The following is a 13,160-nucleotide window of genomic DNA, read 5'->3' on the forward strand; positions in this document are numbered from 1 at the left end:
AAAGGAAGCCTGGTAGTAGTGGCACGTGACTTTAACCCCATCACTCAGGAGTGAGAGGCAGTCAGGTCTTCTTCGTGAGTTTGAGGCTGGCCCAGTCTACAAAGTGAGTTCCAGGAAAGCCAGGACTACACACAGAAACCCTGTCTAAAAACAATACAAAAACAAACAAAATAAAAATAAATAAAAGAAGAAAGAAAGGGAAAAATAAAGAAAACAGAGATTTGTGGAAATGACCAATACGCTATCAAAAACAAAAGGTGCAAAGTACAAGAAATGCTAATTATGAACAAGATGAAAAGAACTTGGAACCACAAGGAAAATGGTGAAAAACAAGAGTGACACATATTAATGAGGATGTGGAAGAACTAGTATTTCAATGTTTCTATGAAGGAAATAAAAATGAATGGTTCAATCACTTGATAGTTTAGAAACTTCTAAAAATATTATATATATGCTTACTATATGACCTAGGATTTTTAAGTATGCAATAAATAAATAAACCATGTCTATGTAAACATTTGCCTGAAAATATTCATGACACCACTATTTGAGGGGAATGGCTAAAATGTATAAACAACCCAAATGATCATCAACTGATGAATAAATAAACAAAATTCTGAATGTGATACTAATTGTCAAAAAAAGATCAAAATATAAATATATGCTCTGACATGCATTAATTATAAAAGCACTATAAACATGATAAGCACTAAGGCCATATACTTAGTCCAATGATGCAATTTATGTGTTAAAACATCAACATTTCATTAGTATGAAATATTCAGAAGAAAAAAATGTGGACATTCAGAAAGCAAACAAGCTGTTGATTAGTATTGTAATGTGGAAAAGAGGATGGTTAGTAAACCCAGAAAGTTTTTCTAGGGTGGTATAAATACTAAAAGTTACATGTTTGCACAACTCAGAAAATTTACTAAAAATCCACTGTCTCGTATTAGGGTATACAAGTGAATTTTGTAATTGATAAATTATATATCTGTAAATGTACTGATTTTCTCCGAAGAACCAGTTTTCTTCACTAAAATTCACAACAATAAGAAAAAAAGAACCACTACAAAGAGCCAGCTTATGGTTGTACTGTAAACTAGTGGACAAGAAATACTTCATTTGGGATCTACAAGGGAAACCAGGGAAAGTCATCCTTTTAAGTACCACTTATTCTTGCTGTGATCCAGACCTGAACTAGTAACAAGAACAGCACCTGTCATTTACACAATAGAAATGGGCCAATGGAAAGTTTCAATTTCCCTTTAAGAAGGTCGTGAAACAAGTTTTGTTGAAAGCAAGCCTAATAACAGTTGAAAATATCAATATATTTTATGGACTAGAGAGTAGTGAAGAGCACTGACTGGTCTTCCAAATGACCCGGTTTCAATTCCAAGCACCCACTTGGCAGCTCGCAACCATCTATAACAGCAGTTCCAGAGGATCTATAACCACGGATGGCCTCCACAGGCACTGCACACATGAGGTGTACAGACATTTATGAAAGAAAATCATTCCTACACATAAAAAAAATTTTTAAATATATTTTATACCTTTTTATTTAAAAATCTTGAGGTAAATCAAAATATTATGTACCATAATTAGCCAGATATAAAGATTATATTAACTGTTTTCTAGTTATAATTGTCATGGATGCTTTTGGTGATCAATAAGTACATGAAATATATTGAATACTGAAAATATAAAATTTAATGTGAAGTCTCAAGACTTCCATTGTAAATGCTTAATTCTAACACTATAGAAGTTCAAAGTTTACAGACTTTGAGTCAAATTACATTTTTTAAATAATGAAAAAAAAAAGATGAACCAAAACCAACACTCATTTCAGTTTCTGAAATCACCACAATCTAAGTAAATACCTCTTTTTTTCATTTATATCTTAATGGTATTTAAATGAATTCTATCCAACTTTTATGTAATGGTTCTACTTCAAGTTACTACATTACTTTGATAAAACCATGTACAGAGACATCCAGAAGAGCAGACTTAATGCCTGCTGAGGGCGGCAGGTACAAACTAACTTACCAGAGATTATGAAAATAAAATAAGAACTTACTCACCTTTTCGCCAGGAGGGCCAATAGGGCCTTGTGGACCAGGAAGACCCTAGAATAAAAGAATTTATTTTATGTAAGGAATTATTTCACAAGGACTCATCTTCACAACAGATAAAATCTAAAGCACATGAATTGAACCTAACCCCCCTCTCTTATACACACACACACACACACACACACACACACACACACACACACACACACACACACAACACTCCCTCTTGTACTACACACAGAGTTTTGGAGCACTGTGAGGAGTTTTATATAAGTTCCTTTTTCCAACAGCTTGTAATGTGATTCTAACCATAACCTCCAGAGGTGTGAATTTTCTCTATGGAATCCTGTGAAGGCTGAATGAGTCTTTTCTTTTTTTTATTCTTGAACATATTAAAAAAGGAAATACTCTGTACCTTCCCATTTTAAACATATTTGGTTCTACAAAGAACAATTTGAAACACTATGTATTTTATTTAAAAACATACCATCTTAACCCATTGTCTCCCAGGAAAAATGATGGATTAGAGTTACCTGAGGTCCTGGATTCCCTTGCTGACCAGGAGGTCCAGGCTCCCCTTGAGGACCCTGTATAGGAAGAAATAAAGTAATTAATAAGATCTTTGCATTATAGGAGTTATTTATTCTAATTGTTGAAAATTATCTCCAAATCAGTTGTCACTCAAGAAGTCTGGAAAATGTGTTTAGCAATGTGTAAGATTTTTTTATCATTTATTTTATTTGAATTAGAAACAAGATTGAATTATATGGCAATCCCAGTTCCCTTCGCCCTCCCTTCCTCCCACCCCCCCAACTAAAACCCTACCTATCACATATCCTTTCTTCTAATCTACACATGACTCAAACTTTCTGCTCCCTCATGACCTCTGCATCCTTCCTCTTCTTCCCTGCTCATTATTTTTTTAATTTAACAGACAAATGTCTATGGACATGAATTTATAGATCTTAAGTACATACCATGTTTCCTTTAGGTCCTTGTGGGCCATCTATACCTGCGATACCCTTCAATGAAGAACAAAATAGGTTTCAAATTCTAGATATTAAAATGGAAAAGATAAAGAAAAGCCAGTAGCCTATGGTCATTTATGATTCTTTTAAGAATAATCAGAAGCTGGGTTTTGGTGGCGCACACCTTTAATCGCAGCACTCTAAAGGCAGAGGCAGGTGGATCTCTGTTGAGTTCAAGGCCAGCCTGGTCTACAGAGCGAGTTCCAGGACAGGCTCCAAAACAATACAGAGAAACCCTGTCTCAACAAAATAACAAAAACAAAACAAAACCAAAAATGAAAAAAGAATAATCAGAAATGGGACTTAGGATTTAACAAAAATTAGGGAAGGTCTGTACCCTCCCATACATTTCCACCTTGAAGATAACCTAATACCATCTTCTATTGTGTGCTAGGGATTAAGCATGAAAATTGTAAGACCTATGGAAACAGAAGGAAAGAGCAATTATGGAAAGAGTGATCAGTTACTCTGACAGACAGCATTCACAGTTAGTTAAGACATTTAGCCACAGTTAGCAAGACAGTTAGTTAACTAGGTTCTGTGTTATACTCCCAAAAATACGTACAGGCTGCCCAGGAGGTCCTGGAGTTCCCCGTGGTCCCAGCAAGCCTCGTGGACCCTAGAAGGAATAAAAGCAAAAGAGAAACCTTGCATAAGAAATGCCCTCAAAAGAGGCCTCTTTCACTGAAATTTTAATAGAAAATATTTATTCATTTCTCAGTACATTGAACATAGATATTCAAGTAGCATCTTATGCAATATAAATATTGAATGTTTATACAGACACAAAGGCAAAGTAGATAACAGTGGTCAGTACAGAAACCTTCTTAAACCAATATATTTATAGATGCATCCCTATGAATGCTTTTATTTATTTTTTTTTTCGGAGACAGGGTTTCTCTGTGTAGCTTTGAAGCCTAGGAATGCTTTTAATGAGATACTTTTATGTCATTTTCACTTTGATTGCCACATTCAATTTTGCTGTTGTGATCACACATATTGAACAAACAGAAAAACCCCGAATATCACTCATTTTACTTTTATATAAATTCCATCTTGGGAGAACATTCAATTACAAGCAAACAGCTGGGTATCTATCTTTTCAGATTATAAAATCATTTTCTAGATAAAGGAATTCTAAATTACTAACATTTACATTCAAATTATCTTTCTCTCCTCTTCTGCTCAATGTTCTTTTCCAGCTTTAGAAAGTCAGTGTAATAATTACTCTATCTATGTACTTGACTAGAGTTGCGCTGGCAGACTTCATAGTGGCAACAGAAGGCAGAAGTTAGGAAAGGATTTCAAGTGTTTTGTTTTTTCCTGTCTGGCTTTGAGTACGTCTCCACAGCTGAACTTGCTTATTATCAACATTCATTTGAGAAAATTCATATAATCTTCATGTCTAGTACATGACATCTGAATGTCTTGCTTCTGACAAGGTTAATTTACACACAAGAAAAGTGAATTCTGAAGTACTGGTAGTATTTGAAGATAAAAAATGTTTTTATCTGCAATAAAAACTAAAAATTAATGTTTTTGACCTGCAAGATGTTACATTCCACAGTTCCATTTTTCAAGTTACAAAGTTTTTCTTTACAACAAAAGGGCAGAACTGTACACTTCACTTTTTAATATGAAAATTAATTGGAAAATTACTTGGCTAATTTGTGTAAAATGCGATGTTACTCAGGTTAGCTTTGCCCAAATAAGAAACAGCAGTCGCTACTTCTCAAAGAAGACACTGGTACTTAAAAATAAAAAAAAAATAATTGCTTACAGCTTCACCTGGAAGACCCCTGGGCCCGATCTCCCCATCTTCTCCCTTGGAATTCACAAAAGGGAAAGGAGTACTATTAGAGAGGTATCACTTCAGAAGGACTTTGTCATTTGTGTTGTAATTGTAAAATAATTTTACTCTAAAAGGAGTAAAATGTTATTATACCCTCATTCCATCATCACCAGGAAGGCCAGGGGGACCTTGTGGGCCTCTTTCTCCCTAAGGAATAAACATAAACAGGATAAATGTAGAAAGAAGGTGATTCTTTACAATTACATAAGATGGTCAACACAACCTGGTAAAAAAAGACACTGGCCCAGGAAAACTTACATTGCTTTTACCTTTCTTAGAATAGTGTCCAGATAGGTAAAATTTTAAACTCTAAGCAGCTTTATAAGTCAATATGCTAGAAAAATGTTTATCAAGTTTTAATAAAAGTGATTGAAAGAAAACATTGGTAAAATATTTTCAGGAAGTTATTAAAGTGAATTATTCAGAAAAAATGATTTTGTTTAATGATTGTCCTAAAAATGGGTGCACTTTGTTGTTAAAGACTTTTTTTGGAATATCTCATATTAAATCAGCACAACTGATAAAGATTTAAAGGGATTTTGGATTTCTTTCATAAAACACAATTGCATTGCATCTTAGCATGTGTTAGGCATATGTCAGTTATTTTGTTAGGTGACTATATGATTAAATTTTCTTTTCATCCTCCAATTTACCTAAATACAGTCCTAGGTTTGTTCTTCATTCTGGTGAAGAAAGATACAAATAACAAATCTTATAAAATAAAATAAAATAAAATAAAATAAAATACCTGTCTCCCCAATTTCCCACTAAAAAAAGAACATACTTTAGCCTTACAATTAATGAGTTCTTGCATTGAATTGTGCATCACAAAGAAACAATGTTGCCAGGATGTCTGAAGATGTCCTCATCTGAGTTATTTCCACAACAAGATGTAAAATATGTGACAATGCTCAAAAAATAAAATTCTCATTTAAATTCTCTAACTGTTCTATGAATGTGATCTATGAGCATAGACATTCTACCTCTATTTGAATGCCTATAAATAGTGAAAAAACATATTGGTACCACCTACAAAGATGTATCTATATTTGTCAATATCCATTAGATATAAAAATTTACCAAATGGAGTAACCAATGTTTGTGCTATGATTTCTCTTGATTTCCAAAAGTATACCAATACTATCCCTAAGTTCCTAAGATTATTATTACTCCTGGGATGAAAAGCAATAACTATATCTTACCCTATGACCTTTGTCACCTGGAAGACCTGGAAGTCCATCAAATCCTCTGTCTCCCTGTAAAATTGCAAACAAATTACCATCATAGTTTTATTATGATTCAGGACTCTAATCTTAATGTCGAGCTCACTTCATATCAATAAATTTTATATTAAAACCTGATATCATCAAGGATAATGTGGCATACACAATCTGAATACAGTGTTACAAAGTCCTGACCTTAGATCCAGGTTCTCCTGGCATCCCTCGTCCTCCATCCGCACCTGGACGGCCCTGAAAATGCCCAAAGCAAGGTTAAGCAAAGGAAGTCTACTAACAGTAAGTACGAAGAATGATGGCTAAAGTTACAACTCAAAATACACAAGGAAAAATAGCCATACCCTCTTTCCAGGTTTTCCTGTTGGACCAGGTGGACCTTGCACACCTCGAGGGCCCTTTAGGGAATCACAATACAGAAATTTTGATCAGTACATTCAAAATAGTTGGTTTTAGAAACAGATACACTCTCTATTCTGTAATTATAAAAACACAAGAAAATCTTTTTTCATTTTAAAAATTCTGACAAAGCAGGTCAGAAAAGTAATTTTCTTAAGTGGCTTTTCATATTAAAAAAACTATGTGACTATAATGCATAATGTTTTATGTTGATGTGAATAAATTCAAACAAAAGAAATGTAGTGATATACTTGTAAGCCTTTATGATCGATTACTCATTTAGTTCTCAGAAAAATGGTTTCTACATAGCAGTCACTGAACTCCAACAACACAGTCATTTTGATCCCATTCCAGGCCTTTTCCAATCACCTTTCTTTTCATTATTTCAATGTACTCTCTTAGATGATTCATCTCTCAATCCACTGATCACATTGGATTTAATCATCTTTAAGGCACAGTGAACTCTTCTATGATACTAATATCCATTAAGGTTTTCAATAATATCTGTTTCAAGTATATCCTTGTGTAACTTTGCACAGTACCGGGTGCATCACTCTCCAACCATCTCCAAAATCAGAGAGCATCATTTCTAACTGGGAATGGAAGGATGAGACTGGCTAATAGCTGGAAGTCAAAGAGTATAGCTTAAAAAACAAAACTGATGGAGTGGAGTCTATCATGAATCTAGCTAGAAAGGAAAGAGCGTGAATACCAACACAATTGGTGCTAGGTTTTGCTTTCTTAATTAATTTTATTTTATGAGCAGATGCCTGGGTCTATGTAAGTGCATCATGCATATGCCTGAGCCTGCCTTCAGACTTCCACCATGTATATGCATGGGTCTACACACTTCAGCAGAGGGCATCAGGTGTTCTAGAACTGAAGATACAGGTGGTTGTAAGCAGGCATGTGGGTGCTGGGAATCAAAGCTGGGACTTCTGAAAGCAATACTTTTAACTGCTGAGCCTTGTAACCAGCTGTGCAATAAGGATAGTCTTTAATGAAGAATGTGCTTCTATGAATCATCTAACTCTTTGGATTTAGAGAATCCATACAGACAGTATGTCCTAAAACACTGCCATAGCATGCTTTCAGATTCATACTTCAGATTCATAATTCTGTAAACAGAGATAAGTACACATTTTGCCTCAAAATTTTATGAAACAATAAACTTCCAAGATTTTTATGTAATGTATTTTAATATTTTCCTGAAATTCCCAGTGAACAACTCAGTGTTTTCCATCCATTCATAGCAATGTTTTTTGTTTGTTTGCTTGCTTGCTTTTTGACCTTTTTTTTTTTTTTTTTTTTGATTTTGGAGAAAGGGTTTCTCTGTGTAGCCTTGGCTGTCTTGGAATTCACTCAGTAGACCAGGTTGGTCTTGAAATCAGAGATGCCATGGCGGTGGTGGCGTATGCCTTTGCAGAAATGTAAACTAAACATTCAAAACAAGGCTAACACATCTTGAGCTAGTTAAATATCGTTATCAATTTTCTTTGTGTTTTGTCACAAGAAGTTGTAGTGTCTATACAATGCATTATTTATCAACAAGAAAATCAATGTAGTATTGATGGACTCAAGTATCATGAACCTGAATACCTTTTCTTGTATCAAAAGAGCAAGTAATAAAAGAGTATAAGGTATAATTTTATTTAATTTTTTCTGGAAAATAGAAAAAACCCATGATAAAGAATAGACTAGTGGTTACCAGGTACTTGTGGGTTAAACAAAGTTCTAAGTGCAAAGGGGCAATATTAAATTGTTTGGTGTCTTTTGAACATGATAGGAATGTTGCACTCATAAATCCATGGCAGCTTGGTTGCCTGCACATGATCAATCATTCAACATTCTAGAATGGAGTGACCAATACTCTTAATTGTGGACTTTGTGGGAAGGTAGAGTCAGTTCTCTTTAAAAGTATAGCTCCTTGTAGCTCAACCATATTCCAGTGAATGGCTCCACACCTATAAGTGTATAAGCACCACAAGCTAGTAAATGGTTTATTCAAGAGAAATAAATTAATAAAAAGAGGACACCAGGCTAGGGATGTAGGAGGTTGGGGGTAGGCATGAGACATATTAGGAAAAGCAGGTGGGAGTAAATATGATTGAAATACCACATTTGACATTCTTAAAAAAAACAAAACATTATAAAACATTTTAAAAGAAAATTGTTTAGATTTATATAGTATTTTTATCTTAAATATAGTTACAAAAGTACATAGTAGACTATGATTCTATTTACCTTCTCATTTTTAAATAAATCTAATTCTAGTTAAGAAAATGCTGTTATTTAGAAAGACGAAAGAGAAGGTAATGGAGGGTGAATCTCACCAAAATATATACATGCATAGAAATGACATAGAAATACAATATTAGGAATAAAGTATGATTACATAAACACGAAAAAAGGAAAACAATGAGAGGATAAAGAAATGAGAACTCCTCAAGTCAGGGTAAATTTATATTCCTCATTTTATCATGCACTATTTTTATTTTTAAAAAATGAATCTATTTGGAAATAACATTGTTTTTGCTTTCCTGTTTCTACCATAAATACCCTGTCAATATAATGGCTCTACATCCGTATCTTCTTACAATCTAATACACAAAGGTCTAACATTAGCTTACATGGAGAATTAAGCGATCTTCATGAGACAATATGCTAAGTTTACTGTCTGTAGAATCATAGGCTCCAGAATGGAGGAGAGAACCTTCTAACACAGCTGCAACTGCTTCTCTAGCCAACAGCACCATAGAAGGGCCATCTAATTTCAAATCAGGTAAGTCCACAATTTAAAGTCCTTTAATTAGCAAACTAACAGAAAGCCACCATCTACTTGGGGTTTTTTTTTTTTTTTCAATTAAAACCATGCGTTGGGCTTAAAGGTAACATAAATGCGTTTTTTACACTTAACATTTCAACTGCTCTACTACATAAATATAGACAATGAAAAATAAGGGAAGAAAACAAATTATTGTTTCTTACCTGGGGACCTGGATCCCCACTCTCACCTTTGGCTCCAGCTGAACCAGGACCCCCCTGAAGAGAAGAGTGAGACAGAAAACTAATTAATTTATGTCACCTAAACTCTTTAATTTACTACTTTCAACCAAAATAAATCAACGTTTCCTTAATTAGCTCGCTCTTACTACTGTAATGGCCTGTTGAAGTCCTGTGCTGGTGTGCCTCCTCCAGCCATAGCAAGTACAAGCCAATGTAGAGACTGCTCATAAAGCACCATATTCCACTCGCAGATGAACAGAAGCCAACTTTTAAATCATGCTGAAATTGTCTTTAAAGATTTTACCGTAACAAACATCGCCTGATAAACAAGGAGTGAGTAACCCTCTAACTGGCAGTGTATGGTCACAGAGTCAGGCGAATGAATACTGAGTTCATTCACACAATAAGGAATTTACAAAATCATTTCTTTTATAGACTTAAACTGTTTTGAGAAAGATGCTGTTGCTTTCATTATAATTTTGTGAATTAATGTCAACATATTTCCCCTGTATTGTTTTGATTATTCCCCATAAAAATGAATCATTATAGCAAATAAAGGTTACAAATGTTCATATAATTTAAACAGTACAATGAAGACCTGGTAGATTAACTGGAGGGGAAAAAATAAATTGCTTTATAGAGGAGTTGTGGAATTTAAGAAAACATACTAGGCCATCCATACTCTCTGAAAGCTTTGGAATGCAAAAAAATTAATATAGCTGTAATAGCTTACCTCGTGTTTTCTGATTTATTTAGATCACTATACACTCTTCTAAACTGAGTTACAACAAACAGCAAAAATTGCAAAATCTGAAAGCAGCATTCCAGGGCCCCCTGGTGGCTTCATGGTAAAGTAACTCCTATTCTACCTCCCAGAAAAGCTGAGCAGTCAAGTCAAATGCATTTTTAAAATTTTTTAAATTATAGAGATCACTTCCAAGCTTCTAATAAAGAACTCTTGTAACTGATTTCCTTTAAAAAATTGAGGATGCTGTATTGAATTTTATTACTAGTCATTAAACTGAATACAATTATAGATTGGTCAATTTATTTTCAATTAATTGACCTCATTATATCCTCTGTATATATGCATTACTTATCAAAAGACTGTAGTTACATTCTCTTACACATAACCAAAAATATCACACAATTGATGGGAAAGATCATGAACAGGAATGTTGTTTCTACCTTCCCTTCTATCTCAAAATTTTGTAAAATATTATATTTCCCTGATGTGAATATACATTTGAATCACTAATATGCCAATAAAATTTATTTGTTAAGTGGCTTACTGTATTTCTTATTTCTTGTGTTTTAAAAGGCAGAATTAAAAATAAGAATAAATGAACATTTGATAATCTGCTCAATAGTGTATATAAGTGAACTTATATTGAATATGTAACCATAACATTTAACACAGGAGTATATATCAAAATATATGTAGCATGCAATTCTAAGACTTAGTTAAAGGAATTATAAAATCACGGAAAACAACAGCACTTTCATTTTGATTGTAATATATATATATATATATATATATATATATATATATATTAGTTTATTTATAGTCTTTATAATACAGGGATTGGACACAGGGCCTCATATACACTGGACAAGCAAAAGGTCTGACCACTATATGCAGCTCTTATCAATGCTTTCAATGTTTGAAATATTCACTTTACTTTTCTTTATACATGTATGTCTGTGTGTGCTTATGTACTTGTCTAAGCAGGTGCACCAGAAGTCAGAAGTAGTATTTAGATCTCCTGAAGCTAGAGCTATTGCTGCAACCCTACATGCTCTGAGAAAAAAAAGCTGAGAAATTCTTGAAAAACAGTTAACCATTGAACTATCTCTCCAGGTTCCTCTACTCTTTCATTTTGAGACAGCATCTTCCTACATAGCTGAAACTGGTCATGCCTTGTTCTATAACCCCAGGAAAAAATGAGCATACAATCTACTTACTATGGCCTCTTAAATACCTGGAGTTGCAGGCTTGAATCATCAGGATGGATTGTAACAAGGTATGCATAAAAGTTATTAATAAATCTAACTAGTATAGTAATATTCTCGATGGATATTATAATGTAATTGTAATTACAATACTTAATACTGAATATGCTATGTTGTCTTTATTTTCTGGGTGAATTTCTAGTATCTTTATAAAAAAAAAAAACGGTGTCCACAGATGTGTGGATTTATGTCTGAATCTTCAATTTGTGTCTATTGATCAGTATGTCTGTTTTGATGGCATTTTTGCTATGTTAATCCTTCCAACCCATAAAGCATTGGAGATCTTTCTATCTTCTGATACCTTCTTCAATATCTTTCTTCAAAGACTTGAAGATAATGACATACACATCTTTCACTTCCTTGGTTAGTTGCCTCAATATATTTTATATTATTTGAGGCTATTGTGAAAGGTATTGTTTCCTTTATTTCTTTCTCTGTTCATTTGTCATTTGTATATAGGAGAGCTGCTGTTTTGCACAAGTTTAATTTTCCATCCAGATACTTTTTGAAAGTGTTTACTAGCTATAGAAATTTTCTAATGGGGTTTTTAGTATCACTTATGTTTTCTAGATTTTCATCTGCAAAAAGATACTTTAATTTCTTTCTTTCCAGCTGACGGAAGGGGAATATGAACAAAATCTATTTAAATTGAGAAAATTGTCGTAAATAATGAAAAAAATAAAATGAAAAAAATTCAAAAACAGTTAAGGAAGAGAAACTGTAATCAAATATATTGTAGCGAAAAATTATTTTCAATAAAAATGAAGTATAAAAATTTGCACAATAATTATCAAAGATTTCAAATGCACTTTAGTGAAAAATCTAATAAATAATTTTCCAGGATTTAATGTAAAATTACATTTTAATAATTAAATAGAATGCACATATTTCTAAATATAGTTTGATTAACAGATATGTGACTGACTTTACTATATGTTTTAATCTCTCTAATTTGATGAGAGTTTTCATAAAACCTTCTGATTATAATTATTAAAATTAAACTGAAAACTCTTTCAAAATGAGTCAATATCAGTCATGCATAATAGGTTTGCTAGCCTTAGGTACAAACAGTCTGGAAGATGATGTGATGTGGGAAGGCATATTAATAGGAAATTTTTAACACATATTTTATGTAACCTACCACAGGACCTGGTCTTCCAGTTAAACCCATTGGGCCAGGTGGGCCTCTCAGAGCAATCTAAAAGATAAAATACATCAAGTTCAGAAACACTTGCCTATAGTATATGGTAACACAAGAGTTATTTGGACATGATATCCTTATGTAGTACACAGCTAACAAAGGTATAATAGCTACATGCTAGGAAAAGTATACTCAATGGTGAAATGCAAGTGGATAGAATATCCTGTGTAATTATCAGTCATGTTTCAAAGTGTTATATGGTTTTATACACTATCCTGCCAAATTTTAACCAGTTAAAAAAGACACCAAAATACATTTCAGGGAAAATAATAGAATGTCTAGTAATTTTTACTAGGAAGCACACTCACAAAACTTAGAGCATTCTTTATCTTCATTGTGCAGGCATACTCT

General features: G+C 33.3%; 1 protein-coding gene across 3 annotated transcripts in view; it reads right to left on the reverse strand.

The window, feature by feature from the left end:
* The window catches only part of Col11a1 (collagen type XI alpha 1 chain), a 175,182-nt gene that overhangs the window by 96,311 nt on the left and 65,711 nt on the right, over positions 1–13,160 (reverse strand). For all 3 annotated transcript variants that reach the window (XM_035451017.1, XM_035451016.1, XM_027395556.2), the window contains 11 exons: positions 12,750–12,806; positions 9,578–9,631; positions 6,535–6,588; positions 6,374–6,427; positions 6,158–6,211; positions 5,049–5,102; positions 4,884–4,928; positions 3,669–3,722; positions 3,053–3,097; positions 2,609–2,662; positions 2,085–2,129 (listed from right to left, as the gene is read on the reverse strand). In XM_035451017.1, coding sequence (XP_035306908.1) covers positions 2,085–2,129; positions 2,609–2,662; positions 3,053–3,097; positions 3,669–3,722; positions 4,884–4,928; positions 5,049–5,102; positions 6,158–6,211; positions 6,374–6,427; positions 6,535–6,588; positions 9,578–9,631; positions 12,750–12,806 — 570 coding nt within the window. The remainder of the gene's footprint in view (positions 1–2,084; positions 2,130–2,608; positions 2,663–3,052; positions 3,098–3,668; positions 3,723–4,883; positions 4,929–5,048; positions 5,103–6,157; positions 6,212–6,373; positions 6,428–6,534; positions 6,589–9,577; positions 9,632–12,749; positions 12,807–13,160) is intronic.

Source organism: Cricetulus griseus, assembly GCF_003668045.3.
Source record: "Cricetulus griseus strain 17A/GY chromosome 1 unlocalized genomic scaffold, alternate assembly CriGri-PICRH-1.0 chr1_0, whole genome shotgun sequence".
Classification (NCBI taxonomy): domain Eukaryota; kingdom Metazoa; phylum Chordata; class Mammalia; order Rodentia; family Cricetidae; genus Cricetulus; species Cricetulus griseus.